Genomic DNA, 27,164 nt, shown 5'->3' on the forward strand with positions numbered 1-27,164 from the left:
AGACTCTTGCCCGCCACCTAGTGGCGAGGAAAAATACTGGCCCGCGGCCCAAGTTACTTGCCGACCCCTGATCTACAGCATCAGTAACCGCCTAAGCAGTGCACTGGTTTCAGCCACTTTATCTATAACTGTGTCGTTGCTTATAGACATGAGGATTTCCTTCTCTGTGCACATTAACATGAAAGCCTCCAAGTTGTCCTGACTCAATAAGCTTCGTAGCCTATTCTTCACAAATTTTAAGGTTGAGAAGCTTCTCTCACATGCAACCTGTGTGATGGACAAAGTCAACAGAAACTTATATGCTAACCCAATGACATGATAAGCATCTGTGAGGAGGTTGTACTGTGAGAGTATTAAATGGACACAAATGGCACAGTTTTTGCAGGAGGAACAGGTCCTGCTTTCAAGCTCCATCTCTGGTAATATTTTGCTTGCGAATAGGTTGACAACGCTACAACGATATTAACCAACGCTACAACGTTAGCCTAATAGTTACATTGCTAATCATTAGGCCTATGTCTCTCTTTACCAGTTGCCACTTGTGTTTGTCCTCTTGAAAATAAATCGGTAAGCTTGGCACATTTGGCAGCATCCTCCTCCTCTTTTTTTCAACCTGGCTTTTTCAGCCCCTCTTCCTCCCATCCATCCTCTCTGACGCGTATCGTTGGGGAAGGGCCGGCCCAGCTATCGGTAGTCTGAGAAAACTTTTTGGAAAAGAAGGGCTATGGACCCAACCAACTCTATTTGGGAGGGGAGAACTCCCTCGCATGGTACAACCCATGCAGAGGCTGCGGTGTCAGAATGCGGAACGTGTATACTGTACTTTAAAAGATGGACTAACGTGACAAATGTCAAAAAATCAAATTCTCGACCGGCCCAGAAGTGAAGCGGCCCACCGGGAACTCTCCCGATTCTCCCGATTACCCACCCCGGGCCTGCCTGTACTTATTATACGGCTCTTCAGAATGTTCCAAAAAGTTCTGTTGATTTGAACTGGCCATCCCAACGTCCGCAGGTCTGTAATTTCTAAGAACCCATTTTCAGGCGAGAATGAGGCCCATTGAATTTGGAGATAATTGTTCTTTTCCACAGAACAATAAATAATTCTGAATTCTTCAATCAGTAGTTTTGTGCAGTGCAGCAACTGTAGCCTACATGAGATCTGTACAGCACAAAATATTGTTGCCAGGGTTTGAGCAGTAAATGCTGGTCCTGCTCTGCTTACTGCCATGACAGAGGAGGATTTTAAAATGTCTAGAAACCTTTCCTTCACTTGTAAAGTTGGAACTACTCTGGGGCTCTCATATCGTTTGAGAGAAAGAGATAAAGTGTGAGAGAGGACTCCCTATGACATTTCCACTCCACTAACCATTGAACATTCTGGGGTAGAGACTGACTGTCTCTCTCAGTACATCTTTTTTTGTATCTATAGTTTGCCACTAAAACACAGAGGACATTTATGGCTAGTCCTACAAGGGCCCCATAAGAAACTTTAACATCTTAAGGCAAGCCAACTCTAAAAAAGTGACTAGGAAGAAAGGAAGCCTGCGCATACAGTGGCTTCAGTGGTATAACCATAGACATATATGTACATACCGGTATGTATATATGTCTATGGGTATAACAGCACCACCATCTGGTTGTTCTTTTAAAGTGCATTACCATGAAGGGAAGACTCAGAGAGAGAATTACGTGCCTGTCTTATGGCAGAGTATGGAGTTCCATGTCGCAGTTGGGACACGTTTTTATAGAGATAATATATCTTTTTTTCCTTTTTCCTTGAAAATGAAATTCAAAATTCAAAAATGTATCTCCATGGAAGTAGCGCGGTCGTTGCGTCATCACTAAGCGACGTACGTCATCTTGTGCTTACCCTCAACACATGGCTAGTAGTCCACCATAGAGATACCATTTACTGTCGGACTGTAGTTCTTATTTTCTTACTTTAATAATATAAACAAGGGAAAGTACAAGGAGAATGTCGCTGTTTTTAATGAATCGGTATGTAGTACAGTGATCGGGACGCGATTGTTATATTGTCATGTTAGAAATGTACATAAAACCTCATGTACATTTTAGTAAAAACTATGTTGCTGTACTCTGATTTTGTTGTTTTTAATGCCACTCCTGCAGGTATCTTGGGGATGATGATGATGACGAGGATGCCAAGGAATCACGATCCAAAGCCCTGCTAGAAAAGTTACAAAAACAGGCTAAAGAGAGGGAACAGCAGGCTCTATCCAACAGAACAGTCGTTAAGTCAGACACAAATAAAACAGAGGAAGACGAGAAAGAGGTGAAAAGGAAAAGGAAAGAACCAGAGGATACCGAGGAACTGTCAAAAGTGAAGAAGTCGAAAAAGAAGTCAAGCCCACTGAAAACTGAAACAGGTACATTTGTGTATTTTCGTTGTTCATGTTGCATGCAGGAAAATTAGCCAAGTCTGCGATGTCTTTATGGTGTCGATTTCTGAGTTTTCATGACTTGTAGTTTGAGTCTGAATAATTTTTTTTGGATGCAGCAGAAGACCAAACAGCAGCCAAAGAGATATCAAGTGAAGTTGAGAGCAGCACTGAAGCAAAACAGCAGAGCAGTAAAGACAAAAATGAATCTGAGATCCACGCTGATATCTCAGCTGAGCCCAAAAGTTCATCACAGCCAGGTTTCCCGATTCTTGGTGGATTTGAAAAGAAAACTGTACAAAAGGTAGGTAACACAAACTCAAAAGATAATTTAATGTTATGTTCACATATGTAGTTATTTTGTGAAAAAAGTCACACTAAAATGTCTGCCGTCAGGTCCACCGAGTCTTGCCACAGTGGCTTGCTCAACCAGATGTGATCCAAAAGGATATTAAGAGTAACCTGGTCCCTGTCAGTTTGGTTCCTGGAATTTGCCCCAAACTTATGAAGAGACTAGAAAAGAATGGGATTCATAACTTATTTCCTGGTAAGATAGAGCCTACTTTTTTTTACTATTGACAACAGTTTATGTTTTCAAATGAAAGGGAGTAGGCCTACTAGACATTTTAAAGTGATGCTTATAGCCTTTAGATAGGCTGAACATAATTTATTGCCTTGTACAGTTCAGGCCGAGGTGATTCCTGCTGTTTTGGAGGGCGTTTGCCATGGGTTGCTGATGGGGAGAGGAGGCTACAGACCCAGAGACATCTGTGTGTCAGCACCTACAGGCAGTGGCAAGACACTTGCTTTCGCCATTCCCATCGTCCAGGTAGAAAATGCCTGTGTCTGTGTGTTTTTTTTATTTTTCAGAATAAAGATTGAGTTCACTGTAAAGTTGTTATAGTTTAATTATATTAATATTTCCCTTCCTTCTAGGCGTTGTCAGAGAGAGTCTTATGTCAGGTCCGGGCCTTGATTGTGCTGCCAACAAAGGAACTTGCACAGCAGGTAACTATGGCAACTTAAAGCATGGTACAGACATTATACATATCTGTGAGCATTGTAATTCAGTGAGGGTGTTATATTACTGAAATGGAACTGCAAATGTATAGGTATGCTCATCATGTTTCAGAGATCAGTCTGATGTTTAATCACAGATAGATCCTTTCATTTTTCCCCAGGTGTACAAAGTCTTCTGTACATATGCTGAAGGCACCAATTTGAAAGTGGTGATGATTGCTGGTCAGAAATCTTTTGCTGCAGAGCAGGCGTCTCTTTCAGAAAACAAGTATGTGATCCGAAAATGGGAGAAATTGAGAAACAAACGACTGTTATCATGAGAATATAGAATGGAAATACTTTGTTTTTCAGAGGAGCGCTATCCTGCAGTTTGGCCGACATTGTTGTAGCGACCCCAGGCAGGCTGGTGGATCATATCAATAAGAACGACGGCTTCAGTTTGCAGCACCTACGATTCCTTGTGAGTCAGTCTATGTTGCTGAAGGAAACCATAATGTTGTTTTTAAATCATCTTTTTGAGGGATGTTGTCCATTATCCTCTCATACGAATTGACTTTGTATTGATTGATTGGAATTTTAGGTTATAGATGAGGCAGACCGGATGATTGACAGCATGCACCAGTCATGGCTCAAACTGGTAACTCAAGCAGTGTATAAGAAAGGCGGTGATTTGTCCATCTTCGGGAGGAGAGAACCCGGACCCATAACAGCAGCCAGGTCTGACACCACTAGCAATGCTATTAAGTAGCGTCCAATCACCTGGCCCCTAGTCAGCATGAGGCTATGAGCGTTAATTGACAGCACTTGAAAGGTCTCCTCAATTAAAAAATAATATGAATAGGAATATGAATGCTTGGTGATATTATCTCTGACACTTTCATCTTGATTGATAAACTGATTGGTTGGCCTTCAATTCAGTCAAATGTCCACTGGGTTGCTGACCAAGTGCTTTGTAGTGACACAAGATTACAAACAATATATACTTAGTCTAATTGAATTTCTGGGTTTGTTTACCCATAAGGTCTCACACACTGTTCTTTCATGACTTGACCTGTTCTGCCGCAGCTTGTCCCCATCCCAGATGCCTCTGCAGAAGCTGCTGTTTTCCGCCACTCTCACCCAGAACCCTGAGAAGCTCCAGCAGCTGGGCCTGCACCAGCCCCGGCTCTTCAGCTCCATCCACAGTGACGCCTCCACGCAAGAGGCCTCTCAGCCTTTTGAGAAGTTCAATTTCCCGGAGGGCCTCACGGTAGAGTCTCCATACACTTCTCATTACTGAGAATGCCAACCAGTTGTTCCATAATAGTTGTCTAATTTCTACATTTTGTTGTCAAGAGACAACTTTGAAAATAAAAGTAGGTTTGCCTCAACATAATTCAAGAGCTGTTCACACTGAGGACTGTGTGTTCTTGATAGATTGATATGATTGCTGGTCACTTTGTCTCCTGACTGATTTGTCGTGGTTTCTGCAGGAATACTACATCCCATGTACTTTGAGCAAGAAGCCCCTCATCCTCCTTCATCTCCTGCTTCGTCTCAAGTTCAGCACTGTGCTGTGCTTCACCAACTCCAGAGAGGCTGCACACAGGTCATTGGCTAATATGGGAGAGACAAACAAAATCATAACCGCAATATATTCTCTTCCAATGTGTTATCGGCTTTGAGACCATCCCTAAGAAATTGGATTGGATTGGGCCGAAATGTATCATGGATGTCTCTGTGATTCTTACCCCTGTTGTTTACAGACTCCGCTGAGTGAACATTGGAATTTAATAATGAAACTACCAATGAATAGAATTGGTTCAAGCCTCCAACTAATTAAAAATATGTAAAATGTGTGTCATTAATTGTTTTGACATTTCTTTGTGCATTGCATGTATGTCTTATATGTATGTATGTATGTATGTTTTTCCAGATCATGCTCTTTACATGTTACTATGTACTTAGTCCTCTCTCCTGTTTACTGCAGGCTGTTCATGCTGGTGAAGCTTTTTGGTGGGGTTCAGGTCGCAGAGTTCTCCTCACGCCTCAGTCCTTCGGAGAGGAAGAAGACCCTGAGGGATTTTGAGCAGGAGAAGATCCAGTTGTGAGCGCATTATTGTTTTGTGTGGTGTTGTTCGTAACAGTTAAATAAATGACTGTTTTGTAAACGGGGTTATGAAGCATCTGTGCAATTACACATGTTATACTGACATCGACCCATACTAAATTTGTTCATCTGTTGTTCATCTTCTCTCACAGGGTAATTAGCACTGACGCAGCTGCCCGAGGGATTGATATTCAGGGAGTGAAATGTGTTGTGAACTACGATGCACCTCAGTTCATTAGGACTTACATTCATAGGCAGGTTACCATTCATGTTATAATCACAAATACAGTGTGGTCATGCAGGGCATTGGTGGTAAAACAAAAAAAATACTTTTTATACAGGCTTTAAAGTGGAATTCTGTCATACATTGATGAGCATATAATAACAGCAATGACATTGATAGAAGGAGGTAATTTCGCTCTGATTTGCTCTTGATGGAGTACTTCAGGTAGTTGAATGTTTTTGATTGGCCATATAATGGCAGATCTACCCTTAGAATAATGTTTCCAATATTCTTGTTCTGTAGGGTTGGCAGAACTGCAAGAGCAGGGAAATCTGGAATTTCTTTCACATTCTTGCTTGGGGTTCAGGTAAAACAGGATATAAACTGATATAAATAATGCACCAGTATTGTTTTTAGTGTTTTTCCCATCAGATCTACGATGCTATGCAAAGGTAACTGTTAATTAAACTGAGCTGTAGATTACACTCTTGTTCAAATTCATCATTCTACTGGCAAAGACTATGCAACACTATGCATTGATAATAGAAATGCAACTGTTTTTTGCATTTTTGTTCATCTGGCAGAGAACAAGCATCCAGTGTAATTTGCCTCTGCCTCTCTCTTTTCAGGAGAAAAACTTCCTTCAGATGGTGACAGATGCAGGCAGCCCAAGTGTACAGAAACAGATCATCCAACCAGAAAGCTTGAAGAGCATGGAGGCCTGCTATGAACAGACCCTTGTGGAACTGGGAAATGCCATCAAAGTAAGCTCATCAAAGAAATGTTTCTATTTTTCAATTTATATCAGTCAGTATACATTTATTGTTAAGAAGAATGCAGATTGTTACATCAGAAACACAATAAATAAGGTGCTTTCGATTGAAGTTATTTTTTATCCATTCACGTAGCATTTTCTGACACTTGAATGAAATGTTATTGAAACAAAAAATATATCTCATTGTCCCTACAGGATGAAAAAGCCAAGAAGCGAAGGACACTATAAGGCAGCTATATTGTTTGATGGTTATTTGTAAAAGTGTCCTTTATTGTTTCCATGTGAGTAATTTGCTTATTAAAAAATTATTGATCAAATGACTTTGAATGTTTTTTTGACATTGATAATTATGCACAGGGTCCGTGCAATTCCTGATGTCACTCTATGGCGGTCTCTCTAATAAAGTCCGTCATCCACCAACTATGTGGATCCCCCCAGCCGCCACCAATGTTTTGTTGACGTAATATTACCAAATGTCAGCATTTGAGTTTATAATTGGTCCGTTGTACACGCGGCTGCATGTCTATGACCAATGACATCCCTCTATATTGCTTGATGAAATCTGTCATGATTCAAGTCTGCACCGGTAAGACACCAATCAAACTTCGCAATAGAGCCTGTTATGATTTGTGTTTATGTCATGGCATCATGATACTTTTGACACATACACAAAAAGTTAATTTGGAGAGTCTAATAAATGACCAGGTTGTGGCAAGCTCTCGCCTTCACAGGGTGGGCCAATGCTTGCTAGCGCAAAGGCTTAGCTAGCTATCTACAACGTCGGAGAGTACTCGATTGAATGGTGTCGGGCTAGTTGGTCAGACAAAGGACTGTTGGTACGGCACATAAACTGTAGGAACCAATGAATACAAAACACAGATATGTACTTTGAAAACATGGACACAGTAGCTACAAGTTTGTGACGGGTGTTGTGTGTGTGTATTGCTAAGTATGCTAGCTATTAATAAAGCAGGTTTGTCAATAGAGGATAGCGAACGGTTGACGTTCCAGTTGTTTGCAGTGCTAACGTTACCTGGAAGAACCCCGTTTTTGCTAACTAGTTAGCTATGCTAGAGGGCTTAACAGTAAACTTTGCAGAGCCAAACTCCACGAAGGTATTTCGTTGCTTCATTGGTAAACGATGATAAAAAGTAGCAGTTAATGGAAACCCACCGGATTTGTTACACCGCTGTTTTTTTTTTTTTTTGCCTGAGCAATTCGTACATTGATGGTACAGAATATCAGCTGTGGACATCGTACTAAAACTTTGTTATTGTATTTGTCTTTAACATGTCCTAAATGGTATATGTGTAACGATCCCGCTGCATATTTCCATAACCGATTTTGCCTTTATGTTTATGTATTTTACAGGTTATGAGAAGCGTAGTTGATGTCAATGGTCGGCTCCTAATTTGACAGAAATATGGTATTGTATCTTCTATCTAGTTAGTTATGGAATCATTGCTATTTAAAGTTACATATGTGTCTACGCTAATAATACCACTTCAGGAAAACAGCTGAACTGTAACAATGTCTCTGACTATGATGAAGACACTGAAGATGTGAATGTCTTTTGTGCAGATCCGGATAGCTGCTCTCAATGCAGCCTCCATAGCTGCAGATGAGCATGAGGATGCCCAGAAAACCACTAAAAGCCAGACCAAGGAGGCACAGGTAAAATTGGATTAGATTAAATTGGAGGGGTTAAATTACTCTTTAATTATGCTTTATCCCCTTTGGTAGATTTGCACACGGTTGGTGCAACATGGTTTTCTCTGCTTTTTTTTGTTTTGTATCAGCTACATTGCAAATGTAAACAACAAAATACATTTTAACTTGCAGGAAGCTGAGGCCTTTGCTCTGTATCACAAAGCCTTGGACCTACAAAAGCATGACAAATCTGAAGAGTCCGCCAAGGCGTACCATGAACTCCTTAGGACCCCACTGCTCAAGGAGGTAAGCACGGGATCACAAGGCAGAAAGGAAAGGATGATGCTGGACTGTACAGAATTTCTGTCTTCTTCTTGGGATTGGCAGGCACAGACCTCGGAGGATGAGAAGGTGGGTCTGAAGCACCCAGGGCTAATGCTGAAGTACTCCACCTACAAAAACCTGGCCAGCCTGGCTGTGCAGAGGGACGACCTGGGGACGGCCATGGACTTTTACCTTGAGGTGATGGTGTGATGTTTTCTCATGCCTACGTGGCTTTCTGCATTTCACAGTCCTGAAATGCCCAGATCCTCACAATTATGAAAAAAAACTGCCCGACTTTCTATGCCGATTTGAATAGTCTATGTTTCTATTTTCAGCTTGCATTACACCATACAGACACATTGATGTAATGTAATAGGCAATTTAATGGAATGGACATACCCCATATCTACTCTGTCCCCTGCTGAAACACTAGCTTCTTTAATTGACCAAGCCTACTCTTTACTCTCAGGCTGTGATGCTGGACTCCACTGATGTCAACATGTGGTATAAGATCGGCCAGGTGGCCTTGCGTCTGGTGCGGATCCCACTGGCCCGCCATGCCTTTGAAGAGGGGCTGCACTGTAACCCTGACCACTGGCCTTGCCTGGACAACCTCATCACTGTGCTCTACACAATCAGCGACTACAGCTGTGAGTTACATTAGCTTGACCCATTTCTCTGTTAGTGAACCTTTGTCCCATACAGGGTACAATTTCAAGGGAGTTGTTAAATATGTGCATGCTGTCTCTGTTGGAGTTATGCCCTGTGTTGGTGTTAAGAAGCAGAAACATTGTTTAGTGGTGTAATCTCCTCTTGTGAATCTGTTAGTGCTGAGTGGCCACGCTTCCAGTTTAGCCCAGATGTTTTGAGGGGGGGCTGATGAAAGCATGGATGAATCTCAAACATAATATAAAAAAAAATATATAAACATTATATGGGGATAGAGCCTGACTGTCGGCACTACTCCCAACATGAAACGTCTGTAGTAATATTATGCTGAAGTTGATGAATGCTGGTATTTTGGTGGAATGCTTGTGTTAAGCGGAAGCAAGCACAAATAAATATAGTTAAATATATAATCGATGTGGTGGATGATAGCAGATGTGTCTCACGCACTCTATAGTGGGGGAGAGTCTATTAAGTGTTACCCTTTTTTCCATGCCAAGCCTGCCTGTACCACATCTGCAAAGCCCTGGAGAAGGATCACTGCTACACCAAGGCCTTAGTGCTGAAGGAGAAGATCTTTCAGGAGCAGCCTTGTCTGAAAAGGGACTCGATGCAGATGTTCTCCAAATGGTGTGTCTTGCCGTTGTTGCTTTATGTGATCCCACCTCACCTCTGTATTCTTATGCGTTATGTGTGATGTCAATATGTTGTTAGGGATGTTTAGGCTGTAATCTTTGTAAAAGCCGTTTTGAGACAGTACCCACAGTAAGGAATGCCATACACATACACGTAAAGATCCGAGATTCTGAGATGCAGTTCGAGATTCAAATATCAAAGGTTGTTGATGTTTGAGCTCAACAGCCAATCAAATGACACCCCTTTCGTGCTCCTAAAGAAGCGTGTTGATTGGCTGGACTTATTTATGGCTTGGTTCGAGCTACTATGTTTTTACTATGTATTTACAGAGCCAGGGCTGGGTACAAACACCAGAGTTTTTACTATGTATTTACAGAGCCAGGGCTGGGTACAAACACCAGAGTTTTTAATATGTATTTACAGAGCCAGGGCTGGGTACAAACACCAGAGTTTTTACTATGTATTTACAGAGCCAGGGCTGGGTTTTTATCACATAGACTGAATGGACAGCTAGAGGACTGTGAGGAGCACTTTGCTGAATATGACCAAAAGTATATTGGAAACAGAATCTCTGACTGTGCCCTTTTAAAATTGGACAAAATTCAAACGAATATATGTAATTGTGTTTTTCCTGTAGCCACGTGTCGGTGCATTATGTGGAGGTGGACGAGGAGGAGGCGCAGGGTGTCGTGCAGGAGGCCCTGGAGCTGAGGAAGCGCAGGCAGGCTCTGAACGTACACGAGCCCAAGCCTGACCTGCTCCTGGTGCAACCCATCAAATACTTCACGTGAGGAGCCGCTCTCTTGTGCTCCACAGTGCACATTACAAGGCTTTATATTATCTGATGTGTGTCGTCACCCAAGGGCACTGTTTGTTGTTGGAGCGAGTTCTTCTCTTTCATCTGAAATACAGAGATTTTTATTTTGGTTTTTGAGAGTTGGCAAATTAATATTTCAGCTGTCCATCTCCAGAAAGCATTTGGCTGTTAAATTGATTGATGATTGATTTCATCATCCTCAGTTGATATATGTAGATTATGCAGTACTCCTGCCCTCCTGATTAACATTATCTCTAGGATGTCTGATATCAATCATTTTGTTAATTTTTTTTGTCTTAGATATTGTGATGTTGCACATTATTACTTTTGAAGATTTAGCATGAGTCAGACAAAGTAGATGTTAAATATTTAGGGGTTCCACGACTTCAGATTTTCGACAGTCGACAGTTATGTGATTACAGTCGAGTTGATGGTGACTAATCGCTGATGATATCGCTGATGATGAAGTAGGTTTTGCATAGCTTGACCAAACGGGAGATCTGTCCTGGTTACAGGTATGGGGAGCGGGTTCTCCACGGTGAGAATATGCGGTGTTAATAAGTAATCACCGAATTCTGTGGCTGCGGTGCAGTAGTGTCCTGCACGGACGGACTTGTATATTTTGGAAGTGACCGTAGTACAGGTTTCATCCTTAGTGAGGTATTTCCACACACTGCTTGCTGCAGTGATCCGCCAGGCTCCTCACCCCTTGTCTTCTCTGAGGCGTCCTTGTTGTCAGTGGCATAATCACGTAATTATCGACTAGGCCACGTCAAGCTGTAAAGTCTGTGCAACCCCTAAAAATACTGTTGCACGGAGGGCGCTGTGCGTTAGATTGTGACCGGTGAGACAATCTCTTTGTAACCCTCACTGACCAGGTGGATGAGTGTCGGAGAGAGTTTGGTGGCCATGTACCAACACCAGACCACGTGTGACCCACCCCGTCCGAGTCTTGGACGCCGGATCAACCTGTCGGAGTACCAGGACCTAGAGCGCTGCCTCCAGCGCACACCGCCTCCTTGCCAGCCCCCCGCACAGCCCCCCACCCCGGTCAGTGAGCCGCAGGCCCTGTCCCAGCCTGGCAGCTGCAGCCCCAGCCCCACCTCCTCCCAGCCCGCCATGGCTGAACAGCTGGTTGCCCCGGGACCAGCTGCCCAGGGAGAGGCAGTAGCACCTGCGGCCCAGGGAGAGGCACCAGTGCAGACACAGACACAAACTGAGACACAGACACAGACACAAACTGAGACACAGACACAGACACAAACTGAGGCACAGACACAGGAACAGACACAGGAACAGACAGAGCCTCCTCAGCCCACCCATCCTGCCCTCATCCCCCAGAGCCAGAACACGGTGGAGGTCAACACCACTGCTCCCACAGGTTAGTAGCTCCTGACCAGTACACCACACACACACACACACACACACACACACACACACAAATTTGCTCTCTGAGCTTTGTGCCTACCTCCATATACCTTTCTCTGACTCTCTCTCTCTCTCTCTCTCTCTCTCTCTCTCACTCTCTATCTCTCTCTCTGTCTGACTGTCTGTCTAAGGGATAAACGATCAAGCTCACTTTATTTTGACCTCGACCATGTTCAAGGTGATCTCCATCAAATTCCTTCTTGTTGTTAAGCAGTGTTGATGTTCTTCTCTTCAGGTGCCGATCCCGTGATGGGAGATAAAGTAAAGAAAGCCCCCAAAAGGAAACGGGTTGTAGAGGACAGCGGAGAGACTGCCAAGCGACGATCAGCTCGAGTTCGAAACACCAAATGCAAAAAGGAAGAAAAGATAGACTTTCAGGAGCTGTTACTTAAATTCCTCCCATCAAGGTCTGCTCCCTTCATTTTTTTTTCTTTTTTTCATTTTTTCTTTTCAGGAAATGCAATTGACACCCCTTACTGTTTTATGACAGCAGAGAGTTGTTTTTCAGGATTCCCAAACAAATGTGCAATTAAGCCCAGTGCACACTGACACACAGTAGTAGGCGTATATTTTCTGTAATACTGACATACGTGATGGTGGTTCTTTGTTATTTCTGTGAATATGACCTTTGCTCACTGGCCACCTGTCTTCCTGGCCACTTGTCTTTCTGGCAGTCTGAAGAAATTTGATCTGGAGGACGATGACGAGAGTCTGAGTAACATGGATGCCCAGTGTGATGCCAAAACAACCACAGAGCCTGGTGCCCGAGGAGCCCCCACTGAATACATTGGCTCCATGGAACAGGGTGAGTCAGGTACCACTGGATCAGTTCATCAGTGTATGGAACAGGGTGAGTCAGGTACCACTGGATCAGTTCATCAGTGTATGGAACAGGGTGAGTCAGGTACCACTGGATCAGTTCATCAGTGTATGGAACAGGGTGAGTCAGGTACCACTGGATCAGTTCATCAGTGTATGGAACAGGGTGAGTCAGGTACCACTGGATCAGTTCATCAGTGTATGGAACAGGTTGAGTCAGGTACCACTGGATCAGTTCAGCAGTGTATGGAACAGGGTGAGTCAGGTACCACTGGATCAGTTCAGCAGTGTATGGAACAGGGTGAGTCAGGTACCACTGGATCAGTTCATCAGTGTATGGAACAGGGTGAGTCAGGTACCACTGGATAAGTTCATCAGCTGTATGGAACAGGGTGACTCAGGTACCACTGGATAAGTTAATCAGCTGTATGGAACAGAGTGAGTCAGGTACCACTGGATAAGTTAATCAGCTGTATGGAGCAGAGTGAGTCAGGTACCACTGGATCAGTTCATCAGTGTATGGAACAGGGTGAGTCAGGTACCACTGGATCAGTTCATCAGCTGTATGGAACAGGGTGAGTCAGGTACCACTGGATCAGTTCATCAGCTGTATGGAACAGGGTGAGTCAGGTACCACTGGATAAGTTCATCAGCTGTATGGAGCAGAGTGAGTCAGGTACCACATTTTGAAAATATGTCTGAAATGTAGAGCTTCAGTGTTGAGCCTGACTTTGTTTGAATAGTTGTTGATAATGTTCAGATAAAAAAAAAGAAGGTAGTGGGGATTGCATCATTCCAGGAAAGCATCGTGATTGGACAGCAAATCTCTCTTCTCCCATTACCTCAGAGCGCCAGGACGTCCACAACTTCCTGCTCAACAACATGAGCAACGGCGGGATCCTGGAGCTGATGATGCGCTACCTGAAGGCGGTGGGCCAGAGGTTCCTGCAGCAGTGGCCCCTGGGCCTGAGCGGAGTGGTGCTGGACGTCTACCACTGCTGGAGGAAGCACAGCACCGGCCTGCCCAACCCACTGCACAGGGACAGCAGCGACCAGCACCTCAGGGTACGGACTCATTAAGCATTTAGAGTTCAAAGGTTAAATGTGCAGTCTGTAATTCTGGGGACTGGCTGTTGAGCTGAAATATCAATTCAACACCCTATGAGAACTTTGAGGAGGAATCCTCTGAATTTGACAACAATTCATGTGTATTGGATTAAAATTGCAGACTGCTCCTTTAAGCTGCCGTAAGGGTTTCCAAGGTCATCACACTGACGCTCAGTTCGGACCTGGTTACCGTGTTTTCGGCTGTAAATGGCCTTTTAGTGGTACAGGTGCCGCTTGGCTGTCTGTACTTAATTGTACATGTTTGTTGGGTTTCCACAGGAGATGATGATTATGAGCTTGGCGTGTATGGAGCTACAGTTGGAGAAGTGGTCCCAGGCCAAGGGAAAGCTGGGTAAGTAACTAACATGTACAAACTCGGCCCGTATCTGATAACAAATAAGACAAACATGTGCTGGGATCCATCAGGCCGCTCCGGAGTTCCACACTTAGATGCCCAAAAGCCTGCAAAATGAATTGAATTAATTTAATTTGGAATGTGAAAAGACTGATAAAGACAAACTGACTGTTTTGCAAAATGGTATTTATTCCCTGTCCTTCCATTCCCATGTAAAATGCATCTTCAAGTGTGGGTGTGGCACGCGTTTATAAAATAGTTGTAGTAGTTTGTTTTGGTGCGTGCAGGTAGATCAGTGACTGTGAAAAGCATGGACAGCATGGCTTCATTCAGCTCCGTTACATAAAAATTAAGCCAAAATTCATCGTAATGAGAGGTGCCGTGTGTTCAACTTACAGCCAGATTCTGTGCAGGAACCAGAGCTTGCGTAGTAAACAGAATATCGGACCTGTTTGGGGATGGGTGTTGGGTTTATGTGGTGCGGGCCTACTGGTACAAGGCCTCCACATGAGGGCCTGATGCACGCCGTTGTGTATCAGACAGCAGAGACAGGCGATGCTTTCAACGGTCACTGACATTCGGTGGTTAGAGACACTATGTACAGCCCTCGCAGACAGATGGTCAAAGACTCGGCACTGTATGTGCATTTTGGAGCCAGAGATCGTATAGTAAACAAGAGTATCGCTCGGTGCCACCCAGAACCGACCCATAATTGGTTAAATCACCTCACATTCTTTAGTTCCTTCCGGTTTCTTTCATTTTGAAACGCTGCCCATGTTTTGTTTTGATTCGTTTTGTTTTGTTTCGCTTTCCAGTCATCGAGGCAGCTGCTCAGGATGCCACTCAGCTCCCTTAACTCCCTTCCCTTACGTTTCCAGTGTCCCCAAGGAAGCTCGTCCTGGGCCAGTCCACTGAGGAGGGTGAGCTGGACTTCCCCGGGCCTCACCACCAGTCGGACCTGCTGCACATGGCCCTGGCCTCCTCCCAGAGGGACCTGTTTGGGGACGAGTGGTGGGGTTACGTGGTGCGGATCTACTGGTACAAGGCCCGCTTCCTCACGCTCCAGGTGAGGGCTTGACAGGGGCCTGGTGAGGGAGAATGTCGATTGTGACGCCATAGCCAATAAAGTTGTTTAAACTCAGTGCAGTGGTTCTCAGCAGGGGGGCTGGGGCCTTGTAATGTTTGAGGGGTAACCGGAACGGCAAAAGTTGTTTTTTAATGTTTTTTATGAGGTGACATGGAATAAGCTTGACTAACTGCATTGGACTTTGTGATCACAGTGTCACAGTGATGACAGGCCTCTCCTGTTAGGGGGTATATTTCCTTGAGCACAGGGGGGGGCTTGGGGCCAAAAGGTTGAGAATCACTGCTCTAAAGCCCAGTGGTACCAGCAAATTTGAGATAAATTACTCCTGTCCGTGTGTCTGTCTGTCTGTGTGTGTGTGTGTGTGTGTGTGTGTACATCTGCACATCTGCTGTGATAAAATTGCATTTCTTTTCATTGTTGTATTTTTGTGTGCAATTACGCTATATGTTGCTGACCCCTTGCCTGTGTGCAGTTACGCTATATGTTGCTGACCCCCTTGCCTGTGTGCAGATACGCTATATGTTCCTGACCCCCTTGCCTTTGTGTTTTGTTAGGGCGAGATGGACGATGCCTTGGACAGCTATGATGTCTGCACTGGCATTCTGAAGAGCAAGTGCCAGGGCGGTGGCGAGGAGGAGACCTTTCCATCATCCTGCCCAACCTGCGAGTGGACACCACCATCTCGCTCGAGGAGGTCAGTCCAGCCTTGGGCACTTCAGCAGAGTAGTGTTCCTTCAGCAGAGGAGTGTTCCTTTAGCAGAGGAGTGTTCCTTCAGCAGAGGAGTGTTCCTTCAGCAGAGCAGCAGAGTAGTGTTCCTTCAGCAGAGGAGTGTTCCTTTAGCAGAGGAGTGTTCCTTCAGCAGAGGAGTGTTCCTTTAGCAGAGAGTGTTCCTTCAGCAGAGGAGTGTTCCTTCAGCAGAGGAGTGTTCCTTCAGCAGAGGAGTGTTCCTTCAGCAGAGCAGCAGAGGAGTGTTCCTTCAGCAGAGGAGTGTTCCTTCAGCAGAGCAGCGTTCCTTCAGCAGAGTGTTCCTTCAGCAGAGAAGTGTTCCTTTAGCCTGGGATTTTTGAATTAACTTTTTTTATTTCACTTCTCCACTGTAGAGGTGGCAATTAGGGATGCACGATAATATCAGCACGACATCGGTATCTGCAGATAAAAGCTTAAAAACGTAATTATCGGCATCTGCAGATATGACATTTCCTGCCGATGTACCTGCCCGATAAGGTGACGTTCAAATATATGCGCACGCGAAGCAAATGTTTTGGTTACTAATGAGCGCCAACAACGTAATTCAACACGTCGGCTGTGTGCAATACTTTCACAGTATCAGAGGATGTTGAGACATGCTATTTGTCAGGCTAGGTTAGCTCGTCAGTTGGCCATGTGCAGCATAGATTGCAACATTACCTGCCTCGCGCGCTAATAGAAGTTAATAAGTTGCTAGTTAGCTAGACAACACTAGCTAGTTAGCTTGCATGCTACGTGACACCAGCAAAGTTGATGATCTCATTTGACGGGATGTGAAACGTTATGTCACGAGCCCACGCTATCTGTACATGGCTTACTTTTGCATATATGGAATTTATATAGCTAACTTGGCAATAACGTTACATAGATTAGTCCAGAAATCCTAGAAGGGATGTTATTAAACTGTAAGTCAGTTAACCAACGTTAGCTTGCCAAGTTGCATTTCCAGAGTGTAGTTGTTCAAGTTCAAGGAGGTACTGTTCAAGTATGAAAATATAAATAAATCTGCCATATTTGAAATCATTTCAATAGTTTTCATCAGTGAATGTCTATTTCTAAAATGATACAAATCAAGTTTTTAATGTCCCGTATCTACGGCAATACCCTATCATAATAACAGATTAATTCTAGTACAGGAGAGACTTTTCAATAATTAAAAAGCAAAGGTGTATATATCGGCATCGGCAATCGGCCTAAATGAGCTTATAAATATCGGCATCTCGGATATCGGCTAAAATTCAATATCGTGCATCCCTAGTGGCAATGTCAGCTGGGAACGGCATTATGGAATAGGGAAAGTAGTTCCTGTTAGCATTAGTTCTTAATGGATGAAAACCCTTATCTTGGGGTTACAGTCAAGGAGTTCAGTCAATCCTGTTGTGTATACCTAAATGTGCAGGCCCCGATGCTAGCGAAAGATTGTGGATATTTCACTTCAATAGCCAATCAAAGTCCTCCATTCAGTACTTCTGAAAGGTTGTTGTTGATTGGCTAAAATAGTGTATTTGTTTGGTCAGTGCCCCTTTGTTTGGTTCCTATTTACAGAGCCAGAACTGTATGAATACTACAGTGCCCACATATGGATTAGAATAATAAAGTGCTCCTTTAACCTATGTTAGGTTAAGGCCTTTTGTTTAAGCAGAGCTTTGCCCCCTGCCTCTCTCACTCACCTTCTCTGGTTGTGTGAGCCAGATTGATAAGAAGCTGAAGAGCCTGGAGCGCTGCCAGTCTCTGGAGGAGATCCAGCGGCTGTACGAGTCCGGCGACTACCCGGCGGTGGTGCGTCTGCTGCAGCCCACGCTGAGCTGCGGGCCGGGTGCGGGCCGCGTCCGGCCCCTGGAGCTCATCAGCTCCGCCCCGGAGAGGCCCACCCAGCTGCTGCTGCTGCAGGTGGGTCAGAGAGAATCCACACGCCGGAGGAGCCCGTGGAGAACAGAAGGGTTGGCAGTGCAGAGGGGTCACCTGCAGGGTGTGATTTATATCCAGCATAGATTAAAGCTAAATCCAGTATGAGTTAAGCCATTGGGGAGGTTAAACATGCATGGATTCAGAGCTGCTAAAAATGAGTCCTTTTTCAGCCTTTAAACATTTTTAACAACAAAAAGTATTGGATGGACAGTTTTAGGATTTTGCCCAGTTGCAGTTAATCAAATACTCAAATTTAACAGAATGGTAATCCATAAGATGACCCAGAGTGAAGTACAGTTTTGCCAGCAACTTCATTTAAACTGTGCTATTGTATAACTGCTATCCGTTACCTGCGACGCTGCATGGTTTGGTATGGGAGGGTATGGGGATTTTGTTTTCTGCATTGTGCCTCATATTTAAGATGAAGGTGAGGTTTCTCAGACACCTTTTCCCCCCCTTTTGTTCACCCTGCCACTTTGTGCACGCAACGCCTAGAATTCCCTGCTGAAGCAGAAGGACTACAGGCACTGTCTGGAATGTTCCGAGGTGGCGCTGAACGAGGCCGTGCAGCAGCTCAACGACGTGCTGCCCAACTGCCACTCCGCCAAGGAGGAGTGGGTGGGCACCATCACCAAGCTGCTGGGGGGCATCGACGGCTGCCTGTCGGAGGACACCCAGCTCCTAAGCAACGTGCCCCGCTCCACCAACATGGCCCGTATGGCCAACAACCTCATCCAGGTCAGTCTCAGCCTTCTCCTCTGTGTGTGTGTGGGGTGTGTGTGGGTGTGTGGGTGTGTGTGAGAGTAATTTCATCTTAATTATTTAACAGGAATATCACCATGAAATTACATCATATTACATTTATTGCTTTGAGTTGGCTTGTATGTATGTAAGTCACTTCAGAAATATGTTTATCTAAAATCGAATATGTTGTAATATTTGTTTGCAGGCATACTAACGGTGTATGTAATGTTTGTGTATGTAACATCTTTAAATGTGTTGGTGACCGAAGCGTCTACCAAATAACTCAAACTGAACTTGAATCTTCCCCAGCTGATCGACTGCAGCATGGCGTTACCTGACGATCCCAAGGAGCCTCACTTCTTCTCTGTGCTGCCCTGGATCCTGCTGCACCACATCATCAAGCACGAGGAGGCGTCCTTCGGCTGCATGGTGCACCGACGCATGTCTGTGGGGGGGGACGAGGAGGGTGAGCCGAGAACATTCACTGGAATATTCTTCCCACTCAGAGACTCTGCCAAAATAGTTTTTGTGGATGTCTGCTTGTCGGCACTCTACTGGAGTAATGGAGTGGTTTACTGGCAATTGGCCCTGTGGTGTGTGTGTGTGTGTGTGTATCCATACAGTTGTGCAGCTGTTATAGACAGATAGAATAGATCAATGTGTCAAAGAAGGGGAGAACATCATTGCATTTTGCTGACAATTTCTTCATTGTTACGTTTTGCGTTTTTCTCTCTGTTCTGTCCTCCATGACCTTTGACCCCATCCCCCCCCCCCCCCCCCCCCTCCAGTGGCGGACACTCCCAAGCTGCCCTCCTCGCTGATGCTGCTCAACACGGCCCATGAGTACCTGGGCCGCCGCTCCTGGTGCTGCAACTCCGACGGAGCTCTGCTCAAGTTCTATGTGAGATCACTTCCTCATTCACCTCTGGAGCGGAACCAGTCGGCCCAAACACACAGACCCCTTAGGCTTACATGGCAGACTCTAAATGGCACGAGGACCAGTTGCTTGTGTTTTCATGATTCATTTACACTGCCAGTCAAATGTTTTCTGCACACCCTCCCCCTGTCGTCAGCACACAGTTAAAGTTGAGGTTTCAGTGGCACGCCAGTCGTTCGGCTACGCTTTCACGTCGGGTGCACTCGACTTTCTGTTACACAAAACTGTGCACTGGCAAAACTGAGACACTTTTCTTGTGCCTCCGAAGTGGATCGAGGCCTACCAGTCCTCTTCCTGCACAACACTACACACCCAGTGAATAGGATACTACTGAAGACATGCACCGTTACATGCTCATTTGTTGTAATGTTAGACATGGATGCTTCTCTTTATGTTTTCATCTTTAATTGTTCACTCAACAACTTTCCAGCGCTAAACAAGACCAAGAAATCAGCATTTTATGAAATAAATGGAAAACTAGTGCAAACCCGGGATGCTCAAAACCATGTGTGGAATTACTAGGCGTCCCACTTTGACTGTGTCCTGTTACAAAGGCCTGCAAGTGGATAGTATTTAGCTGTTGTATTGTGTATGTGATACACCGTATGACATGCAAATGTAGATCATATCTATTACAGGTGTGTATGTAATTGTAAATGTATCTGAATTTTGGATAGGCGGTAGAGGTTTCTATAAGTAGGTAGATGTTTTAACGAATACGAAGTGGATTCCGAGTCTTATCTTCTTTGTGGTCTTGTTTGTGACAGGTGCGTGTCCTGGAGAAAGAGGTCATGACCTCCAGGGCGGCTGATGACGCCCACCCCTATAAGGAGGAGCTGGAGATGGGCCCTGGAGCAGTGCTTCTACTGCCTGTATACCTACCCCAGCAAGAAGAGCAAGCCTCGCTACCTGGAGGAGCATTCACCACCACAGGTCGGTCAGACCCCGTCTGCTCCTACACCTCCCACTCCTCAGTCTCTGTTCCTTTTGTTGCCGTCTCGTGTCAGACACCCACATAGTAGTTCCACTAGCTAACTGTATGTATGAAGGAAAAAAAATGGAGGATTCAAAAAGGACTATGCTATATATGTTGCATAAATAGGCCACCTACCGTGAGAGTAATACTCACAGTGATACTAGGTTCTGGTGTATGCCTTATGTGAACTCATGTTGTGGCACAAGACGAGAGGCTTAATTGTACCTAGCAGTAGTCTTGATTAACTGGGGTCCGCCACGTGGATGACATTAGTCATTAAACACAAGCTTTAACCCAGTTCAATGTGGATATTTACTTTGTATTCTTTTATTTTACTCCCTTGCTAATTAATTGATCAGTACTGCTGGGGCACTCCACAACTAAAACATGCAAAAGAATAGTCAGTTTCCTTTAAGTCAATTTATTCGGTACAGCACAGTGCACTTGCCACAAAAGCTGAAGAAATATAAAACATTTCATTTCAGTATTTAGTTCCATTTTGACAAATTTAAATTATTAAATTGAATATGTATCACATGTTGAGGACATGAGATGAGCTATATTGCCTAGAACCTGCGGCGATCATCATTATCATCTTTTTGCATTGCACTCTCATCTGACGCATTCATTTGAAAGAGATTGCTCAGCAATGCTGTCGGTCAGCTTTAACCAAACCTTTGGCTACTTAACCTAAGCCTTGCTCTGCCCACTTACTGCTGTTCCCGCTCGCTCTGAAGCATGGCCCTTTTTGTGCCGTTTCTGCCAGCAGTATTCGCCGTCAAAATAGGGCCCCCTCTGTCCTTTCTAATAATGTCTGTCTTTTAAACCTTGGAAGTTAATGGTGGGTTAGTTCTTTCTGGTTTTTGCTAGATAACATATTCTTCACTAGTGTCCAGAAAGCCTTTTGTTAGCAGTGCAATAGTAATAGTGACCCCCCCAGACCCCCACCACCCGTGTGCGCACACACACACACACAGAGCATGCATATGTTGCTCCATTACTCTGTAGCAGAAGCAGCTCACCTTACTAAGGCACTTAGTCACAGTCCTACAGGGGACCGTTTCTGTGTGCTATAATTGCGTGGTGAATGTCCCATCTCAGTGCTTTGTCAGTTAATGATTGCAGACCCTTGCAGCTAATTAAATCTTTGGCCTTGTGCAGCCCAGGGTTTGTCAGCAAAAAGAGGATATTCGCATGTGATCTGGAGATTGATTTTAATGGCGTCCGGAATTGGATTAATTATCTGGCATTCCCAGCATCCAAATATTTACCGCTGGCCTTCTGCTAGCAGAAGAGTTGCCTTGGAAAACCCTGACCCCTCTGTGTTCTCGACAGCTTTGACCAAGAGCTGCTTTGCTGATCGGAAACATTCTGTGTGTGCGTGAGTGCTTGTGTGGATTGTTTTGGCAGTCTTGTCAGGGGAAGCTCGGCTCCCTCACTAGCGTGTGTGCGTGTGTGTGTGGTGTGTGTGAGTGTGTGTGTGTGTGTGTGTAGAGGGCTCTGATTGGGTGGGTACAGCCATAGAGTGAGTCAGAGAGCGCCTGACTTCATGTTCGGAGAAGTGTTTACCACAAGATCAAACGCTGGCAATGTTTGATGCAGTTTTTCTCCATGGGGACAAAATAGACCCTCATGTCGCCTGGAGTGTTTGCCTGTGTTACACCTCACGCAGCACCCTTAATGTCTGCTCTTACTGCTGTGGCCAAGGGAGTCTGTTGCACTGCGGGATTCAAAACACCATAGCCAGCTATGCCAAATGAAACAAGCAATTACACATTACGCGGTTTAAATCATAGTGGTCACAACACGCTCTATCGGCCGTGTATATTTCTGGATGTATCTATTGGTAACACTGGAAAGTTTGACCAAACTAAGAGACAGCAGCCAACACAGACAGATGACTCCATCAACAGATTGACATAATTTGATCAAGAGTTTGGTCTGTCGGAGTTAGCGGTCAGTGGAGATGGGTCATTTGTATGGGTGTTTGGAGAGTAGCAGAGCACCACACTAAAGGCCAAATAATGATGGGAGATTTGGGGACTTTGGGCTCACACTAGGTCATTACTCAAAGACTCATCACACAGGCTGCTGACCTATGAAGCTCTATACATCTCTGAGGGTTTACCTTACATTTAAACACACGAGATGTGAACCAGAAACACACACACACACACACACACACACACAGTTTGTAATATAATTAACCAGTTCTGGATTTGCTTCCTGCATGAAGATGCATATTAGCTTTTGTAAACTATATACTATTGTTTGGACATTGGAAGAAACAGTCAGTCAGTCAGTTTGTTTCTGCCTGTGGGAACTAATGTGATTACATACAGAGCAAATGATGATGTTAGGCCTTGCCGGCTCTGCAGGAAGTGGCTGAGGCACAGGAGCAGTGGTCATGGTGCATGGCACTGCCCAACACGATTAGCTTTATGACTCATAACCTTCGTCTTTTAAAGGCAGGGTCCGCAATTCTGCCAAAAGGTTGTTGATATTTGAGCTCAACAGCCAATGAAATTGCTCCTGAATCAACTTGTTGCTCGGGTGCAATTGTGTAAGGCGTGGTCTGAGCCAATGTTTTTTAAAAAAAAAAAATTTAATTTTTTTTTTTTATTATTAGCACGCACACAGAACAGACAGCTAGAGGACCTTGAGGAGCAATTCACTGAATTTGACCCAACAGTGTATTGGATTAGAATTGCGAACTACACCCTTTAAGACGGGAGAGCACCGAGAGCTTTATTTGGCTTTGGTTACACTTTGTTCTCTGAGTCCATATTTGGGAGAAAAAAAACTAAAAATAAATGATGGGCTGTATAACTTAAGCTGCCACTGTTCACGCACCCTCTCACCAAAAGGGATTTCGAATCACATCCTAATCTGCTTTGTTTTATTCATGTGTTATGGTTCTCAGTGGAACAGCCTGTTTCTCTTTGTGCAACAACGCATACATAATTTTGGCTTAAAGTCATTAGAGAAGAAAGCGCTTCCCCAAGCACTGTTGGTCCAAGACAACCAGCTCATTTAGCAGCTATTACCTCAGTAGAAGAAAAGCAATCTTTTCCATAATGCTGCTGCTGCTGCTGCTGCTGCTACTGATTTGTTTGATCTGTAAATAATGACATTAACTTCACCCCGTTGGGTTACAGTGTGATTATAAATGTCGAGTGCTCATATTATTGTCCATTTGCCTATTCATTCGTGTTTATTTTCTGCCATAGTACAAACACTTCCCTGTTCAGCAGTGAACTTTGTAGAAAGTCATGAGGGAATTGTTTCGGTAAACAAGTGGCTGGCTGACTCACAGTAACATCCGGGGGGAAAAGACTTGTTTTGCCATTGTACGACTATATTGCAGTTAGGGGTGGGAATCTCTTGGCACCTCACGATTCAATTCGATTCCGATTCAGAGGTCAACGATTCGATTCTAAACCGATAATCGATTCTAAACCAATTATCAATTCTAAACCGATAAAACGATTATCGATGCATCTCGATTTTTAAAACATTTGAGTTTGCTACTCAGAGGTTGCTAATCACTTCCTACTTTGTGTTTGATAATTAAAGAAAATCAAAAATCAAAATTCTCTATTTTTTTACTAGAGAAAAAGCTTTTCCTTGTCACAATTATGACTTTCTATGAACAATGCAATAATCGATGCAGCTTGCATTTCAACACAAAAAATCGATTAAGAACTTTTCTGAATCGAGACAGAATCGTTATAGAGAGAATCAAGAGAAATCAAAGAATCGATTTTTTTTCCCCAGCCCTAATTGCAGTAAAGTGTGTGTGTGAGACTTGATGTTAACAAGAAGCAGTCACTGCTGGTGAGGCTAAACAGAACACCATTAGCTGAGTTTAAGATTGACTGATATGTTTCAGCTGCTTCCCTTACTGCATCTGAACAAACAATGTAGTTTTCAGAATCAAAACTAAATATTTGCGTTCTCTGTATTTTCCACCTTTAGATCCTCCCGTTGACCATTTTGCCCTTCCTTGTGCCCTCCTCACAGGTAGAGCTGCTGTGGAGCAATGCCCTGTTCATGTTCGACTACTTCAAGCCCAAGACGCTGCCCGAGTTTGACAGCTACAAAACCAGCACGGTGTCTGCCGACCTGGCCAACCTGCTGAGGCGCCTATCGGGCATCGAGCCGCTCAGCAACGTGCCAACCCTGACCATGGACGACGTCTCCGACTACATTGATGGTGGTGGCACCAAGGTGAGCGATATGTCTGAGTTAGCTTGTTGGTTGTAGCCCGGTCAGTAACTTATTTTCTGGCAATTCACTTCTCAACTTTCAGTGTGTTGTCTCCAAAAGTATTGCCTTGTATTAAAGTGACGAAGTCAAGTCGGGTCCCTTTAGAGTCCAGGAAGAATAATTTGTCCTTCTTTCTGGTGATGTGGTGTTCCTTTGCAGGTACCTGCCCTTCCGGAGGGATCTCCTCCAGCGCCCCCTCTGGTGAATGAGATGTACTACCTCCTGGCAGATTATCATTTCAAGAACAAGGAGCAGTCCAAAGCCATCAAGTTTTACATGCGCGACATCTGTGTGTGTCCTAACCGGTAAGGAGACACTCACACTCGCGCATCCTCAATTGTTTACTCCCATGAAAATAGATAAACAAATAAAACTCCATCATTGCCATGGTGATGAACGTGTTTAGGTTCGACTCATGGGCGGGCATGGCCTTGGCGCGGGCGAGCCGGATCCAGGATAAGCTGAACTCCAACGAGCTGAAGAGCGACGGCCCCATCTGGAAGCACTCTCTGGCCGTGCTCACCTGCTTCAAGCGGGCACTGGAGATCGACGCGTCCAACCTGTCGCTGTGGATCGAGTACGGCACCATGTCCTACGCGCTGCACTCGTTCGCCTCGCGCCAGCTCAAGCAGTGGAAGAGCGAGCTGCCCCCAGACTTGGTCAAACAGGTACATTGAGTGTTTCTCTCTCCCCGCTGGTGGGACAGCCAGACCTCTGCTTATATGGTGGCATCCAAAAGTCTGTGACCACTGTCATAAAATATTATTTTTATATATTTATAGTTATATTTTCATTTAAACCTGAAAATAATTAGAAAGTTTGAGGATGCACATTTATTTAGAAACAGGAAAAGCTTTGACATGTAAAATGAAGAAAAAAAATATAAGAAATGAAGTTAAGATTCTGCACTATTTCCAGGTCAGCAATCAGTTCAATTCCATTCCATTTGAAATCGATGCAAAGGAGCAGCATAGTCACTATTGGTCTCAGACTTTTGAACCCCCCTGCAGGTTCTGCTCTTCACTTGGTTGGTGTTTTTGAACACCTGATTTGTTGCTCCGTGCACTCGTTCATTCGTCAATTCATTCGTGCGATTGAGTTTCCAACAAAACGCTGCTTGTGTGTGCAGCTTAACCCGTTTGTGTATCTTTTTACAGTGTGTGTGTTTCTTGTGTCTGTGTGAATCACTGACAATTTGAGTAACTTGTCAGTAACTTGTCCTTTCTTTGTCTGCAAATTTGGCTCATTTTTTACTTTGAGACATTGTTCGCAACCCCATACCGGAATATCTGCACTGCATTTGAAAAAACTGAAAGTGTCTTTTTCTGTGGGGGCGTGCTCAGATGGCGGAGAGGAGGGACACCATGCTGGAGACGGCCGCCAAGTGTTTCCAGGGCGCCTCCAGCTGCGAGGGCGACAGCGACGAGGAGGAGTGGCTCATCCACTACATGCTGGGCAAGATCGCGGAGAAGCGCAGGCTGCCCCCGAAGGACTATCTCCTGCTGTACAAACAGGTGACCTGCAGGGGGCGCTGGCGCATGCATCTTGCGTTAAAAAAAAACCTCTTGCACAAAAGGCAGCGTTTCCTGCTGAATCGTGTCGTAAACTCAGCCTCGTTTGGTAAACTCAGCCTTGTCAGAGTTTACTGTATGTGAGCGGCGGGAGAGTGTCAGCTAGTCAAAATACTAGCAAATTGATTCCTCCATCTATATGCTGAACCAGGTCATTTCATTCTTTGACACATTCTCTAGGTTCAACAAAACATCATATGGTTGAGACAGAAAGTAAGATATCTTCTTTCTCTAGCCTTGAATTCAACCTCTGTTGTAAGTCTTAACGCACTTCACACTTAGCTGTGTGAAGAATATCATAATGGGGTTAGAGCTAAAGAGAGATGCTGTTCGTCACCACACTCATATTACTCCCCACGTCTCGTCTTAGTCGGCCCACTACCTGCATGAGGAGGCTGCACGGTATCCCCGGAAGATCCACTACCACAACCCTCCTGACCTGGCCATGGAGGCTCTGGAGGTAGGCACTAATCTTCTCATATACAGGTCGACTAATTGATCCTAAAGCAACTCAAAACTCTTGTATAACAATTCTTATTGTCACTGTTCTTATATTACACATGATTTCTTTTCAACATTTACACTTTTCACCTTGCGCTACATTCCTTTTTGA

The 27,164-nt window shown here is 44.5% G+C and overlaps 2 protein-coding genes across 3 annotated transcripts in view; both read left to right on the forward strand.

The window, feature by feature from the left end:
* The first annotated feature begins 1,862 nt into the window (after window positions 1-1,862).
* Window positions 1,863-6,826, forward strand: ddx51 (DEAD (Asp-Glu-Ala-Asp) box polypeptide 51). Of its 2 annotated transcripts, none has more exons than XM_012830382.3 (16): window positions 1,863-2,001; window positions 2,134-2,390; window positions 2,522-2,706; window positions 2,799-2,949; window positions 3,086-3,231; window positions 3,339-3,410; window positions 3,584-3,690; window positions 3,774-3,882; window positions 4,003-4,139; window positions 4,488-4,671; window positions 4,895-5,010; window positions 5,392-5,508; window positions 5,664-5,765; window positions 6,038-6,101; window positions 6,364-6,498; window positions 6,705-6,826. In XM_012830382.3, exons 1-16 carry the CDS (start codon window positions 1,979-1,981, stop codon window positions 6,735-6,737), a joined length of 1,938 nt encoding a protein of 645 aa, XP_012685836.2. In that variant the 5' UTR covers window positions 1,863-1,978; the 3' UTR covers window positions 6,738-6,826. The 2 variants fall into 2 exon arrangements, with proteins under 2 accessions (XP_012685836.2, XP_031426072.1); XM_031570212.2 differs by having other exon boundaries at window positions 1,871-2,001; window positions 2,525-2,706.
* Window positions 6,827-7,067: 241 nt separating this feature from the next.
* The window catches only part of cabin1 (calcineurin binding protein 1), a 79,249-nt gene continuing 59,152 nt past the window's right edge, over window positions 7,068-27,164 (forward strand). The window contains 26 exon segments of the mRNA XM_031570213.2: window positions 7,068-7,935; window positions 8,091-8,183; window positions 8,352-8,465; window positions 8,547-8,681; window positions 8,953-9,133; window positions 9,650-9,779; window positions 10,423-10,572; window positions 11,481-11,983; window positions 12,266-12,437; window positions 12,705-12,835; window positions 13,697-13,914; window positions 14,236-14,308; window positions 15,190-15,377; window positions 15,953-16,031; window positions 16,034-16,092; window positions 17,839-18,036; window positions 18,550-18,792; window positions 19,108-19,264; window positions 19,587-19,699; window positions 20,503-20,580; window positions 20,582-20,668; window positions 24,735-24,941; window positions 25,140-25,285; window positions 25,387-25,648; window positions 26,324-26,494; window positions 26,922-27,011. Of these exon segments, the coding sequence (XP_031426073.1) occupies window positions 7,933-7,935; window positions 8,091-8,183; window positions 8,352-8,465; window positions 8,547-8,681; window positions 8,953-9,133; window positions 9,650-9,779; window positions 10,423-10,572; window positions 11,481-11,983; window positions 12,266-12,437; window positions 12,705-12,835; window positions 13,697-13,914; window positions 14,236-14,308; window positions 15,190-15,377; window positions 15,953-16,031; window positions 16,034-16,092; window positions 17,839-18,036; window positions 18,550-18,792; window positions 19,108-19,264; window positions 19,587-19,699; window positions 20,503-20,580; window positions 20,582-20,668; window positions 24,735-24,941; window positions 25,140-25,285; window positions 25,387-25,648; window positions 26,324-26,494; window positions 26,922-27,011 (3,981 nt within the window). The 5' untranslated portion in view covers window positions 7,068-7,932.

This window comes from Clupea harengus, chromosome 7, assembly GCF_900700415.2.
Source record: "Clupea harengus chromosome 7, Ch_v2.0.2, whole genome shotgun sequence".
Taxonomy (NCBI): domain Eukaryota; kingdom Metazoa; phylum Chordata; class Actinopteri; order Clupeiformes; family Clupeidae; genus Clupea; species Clupea harengus.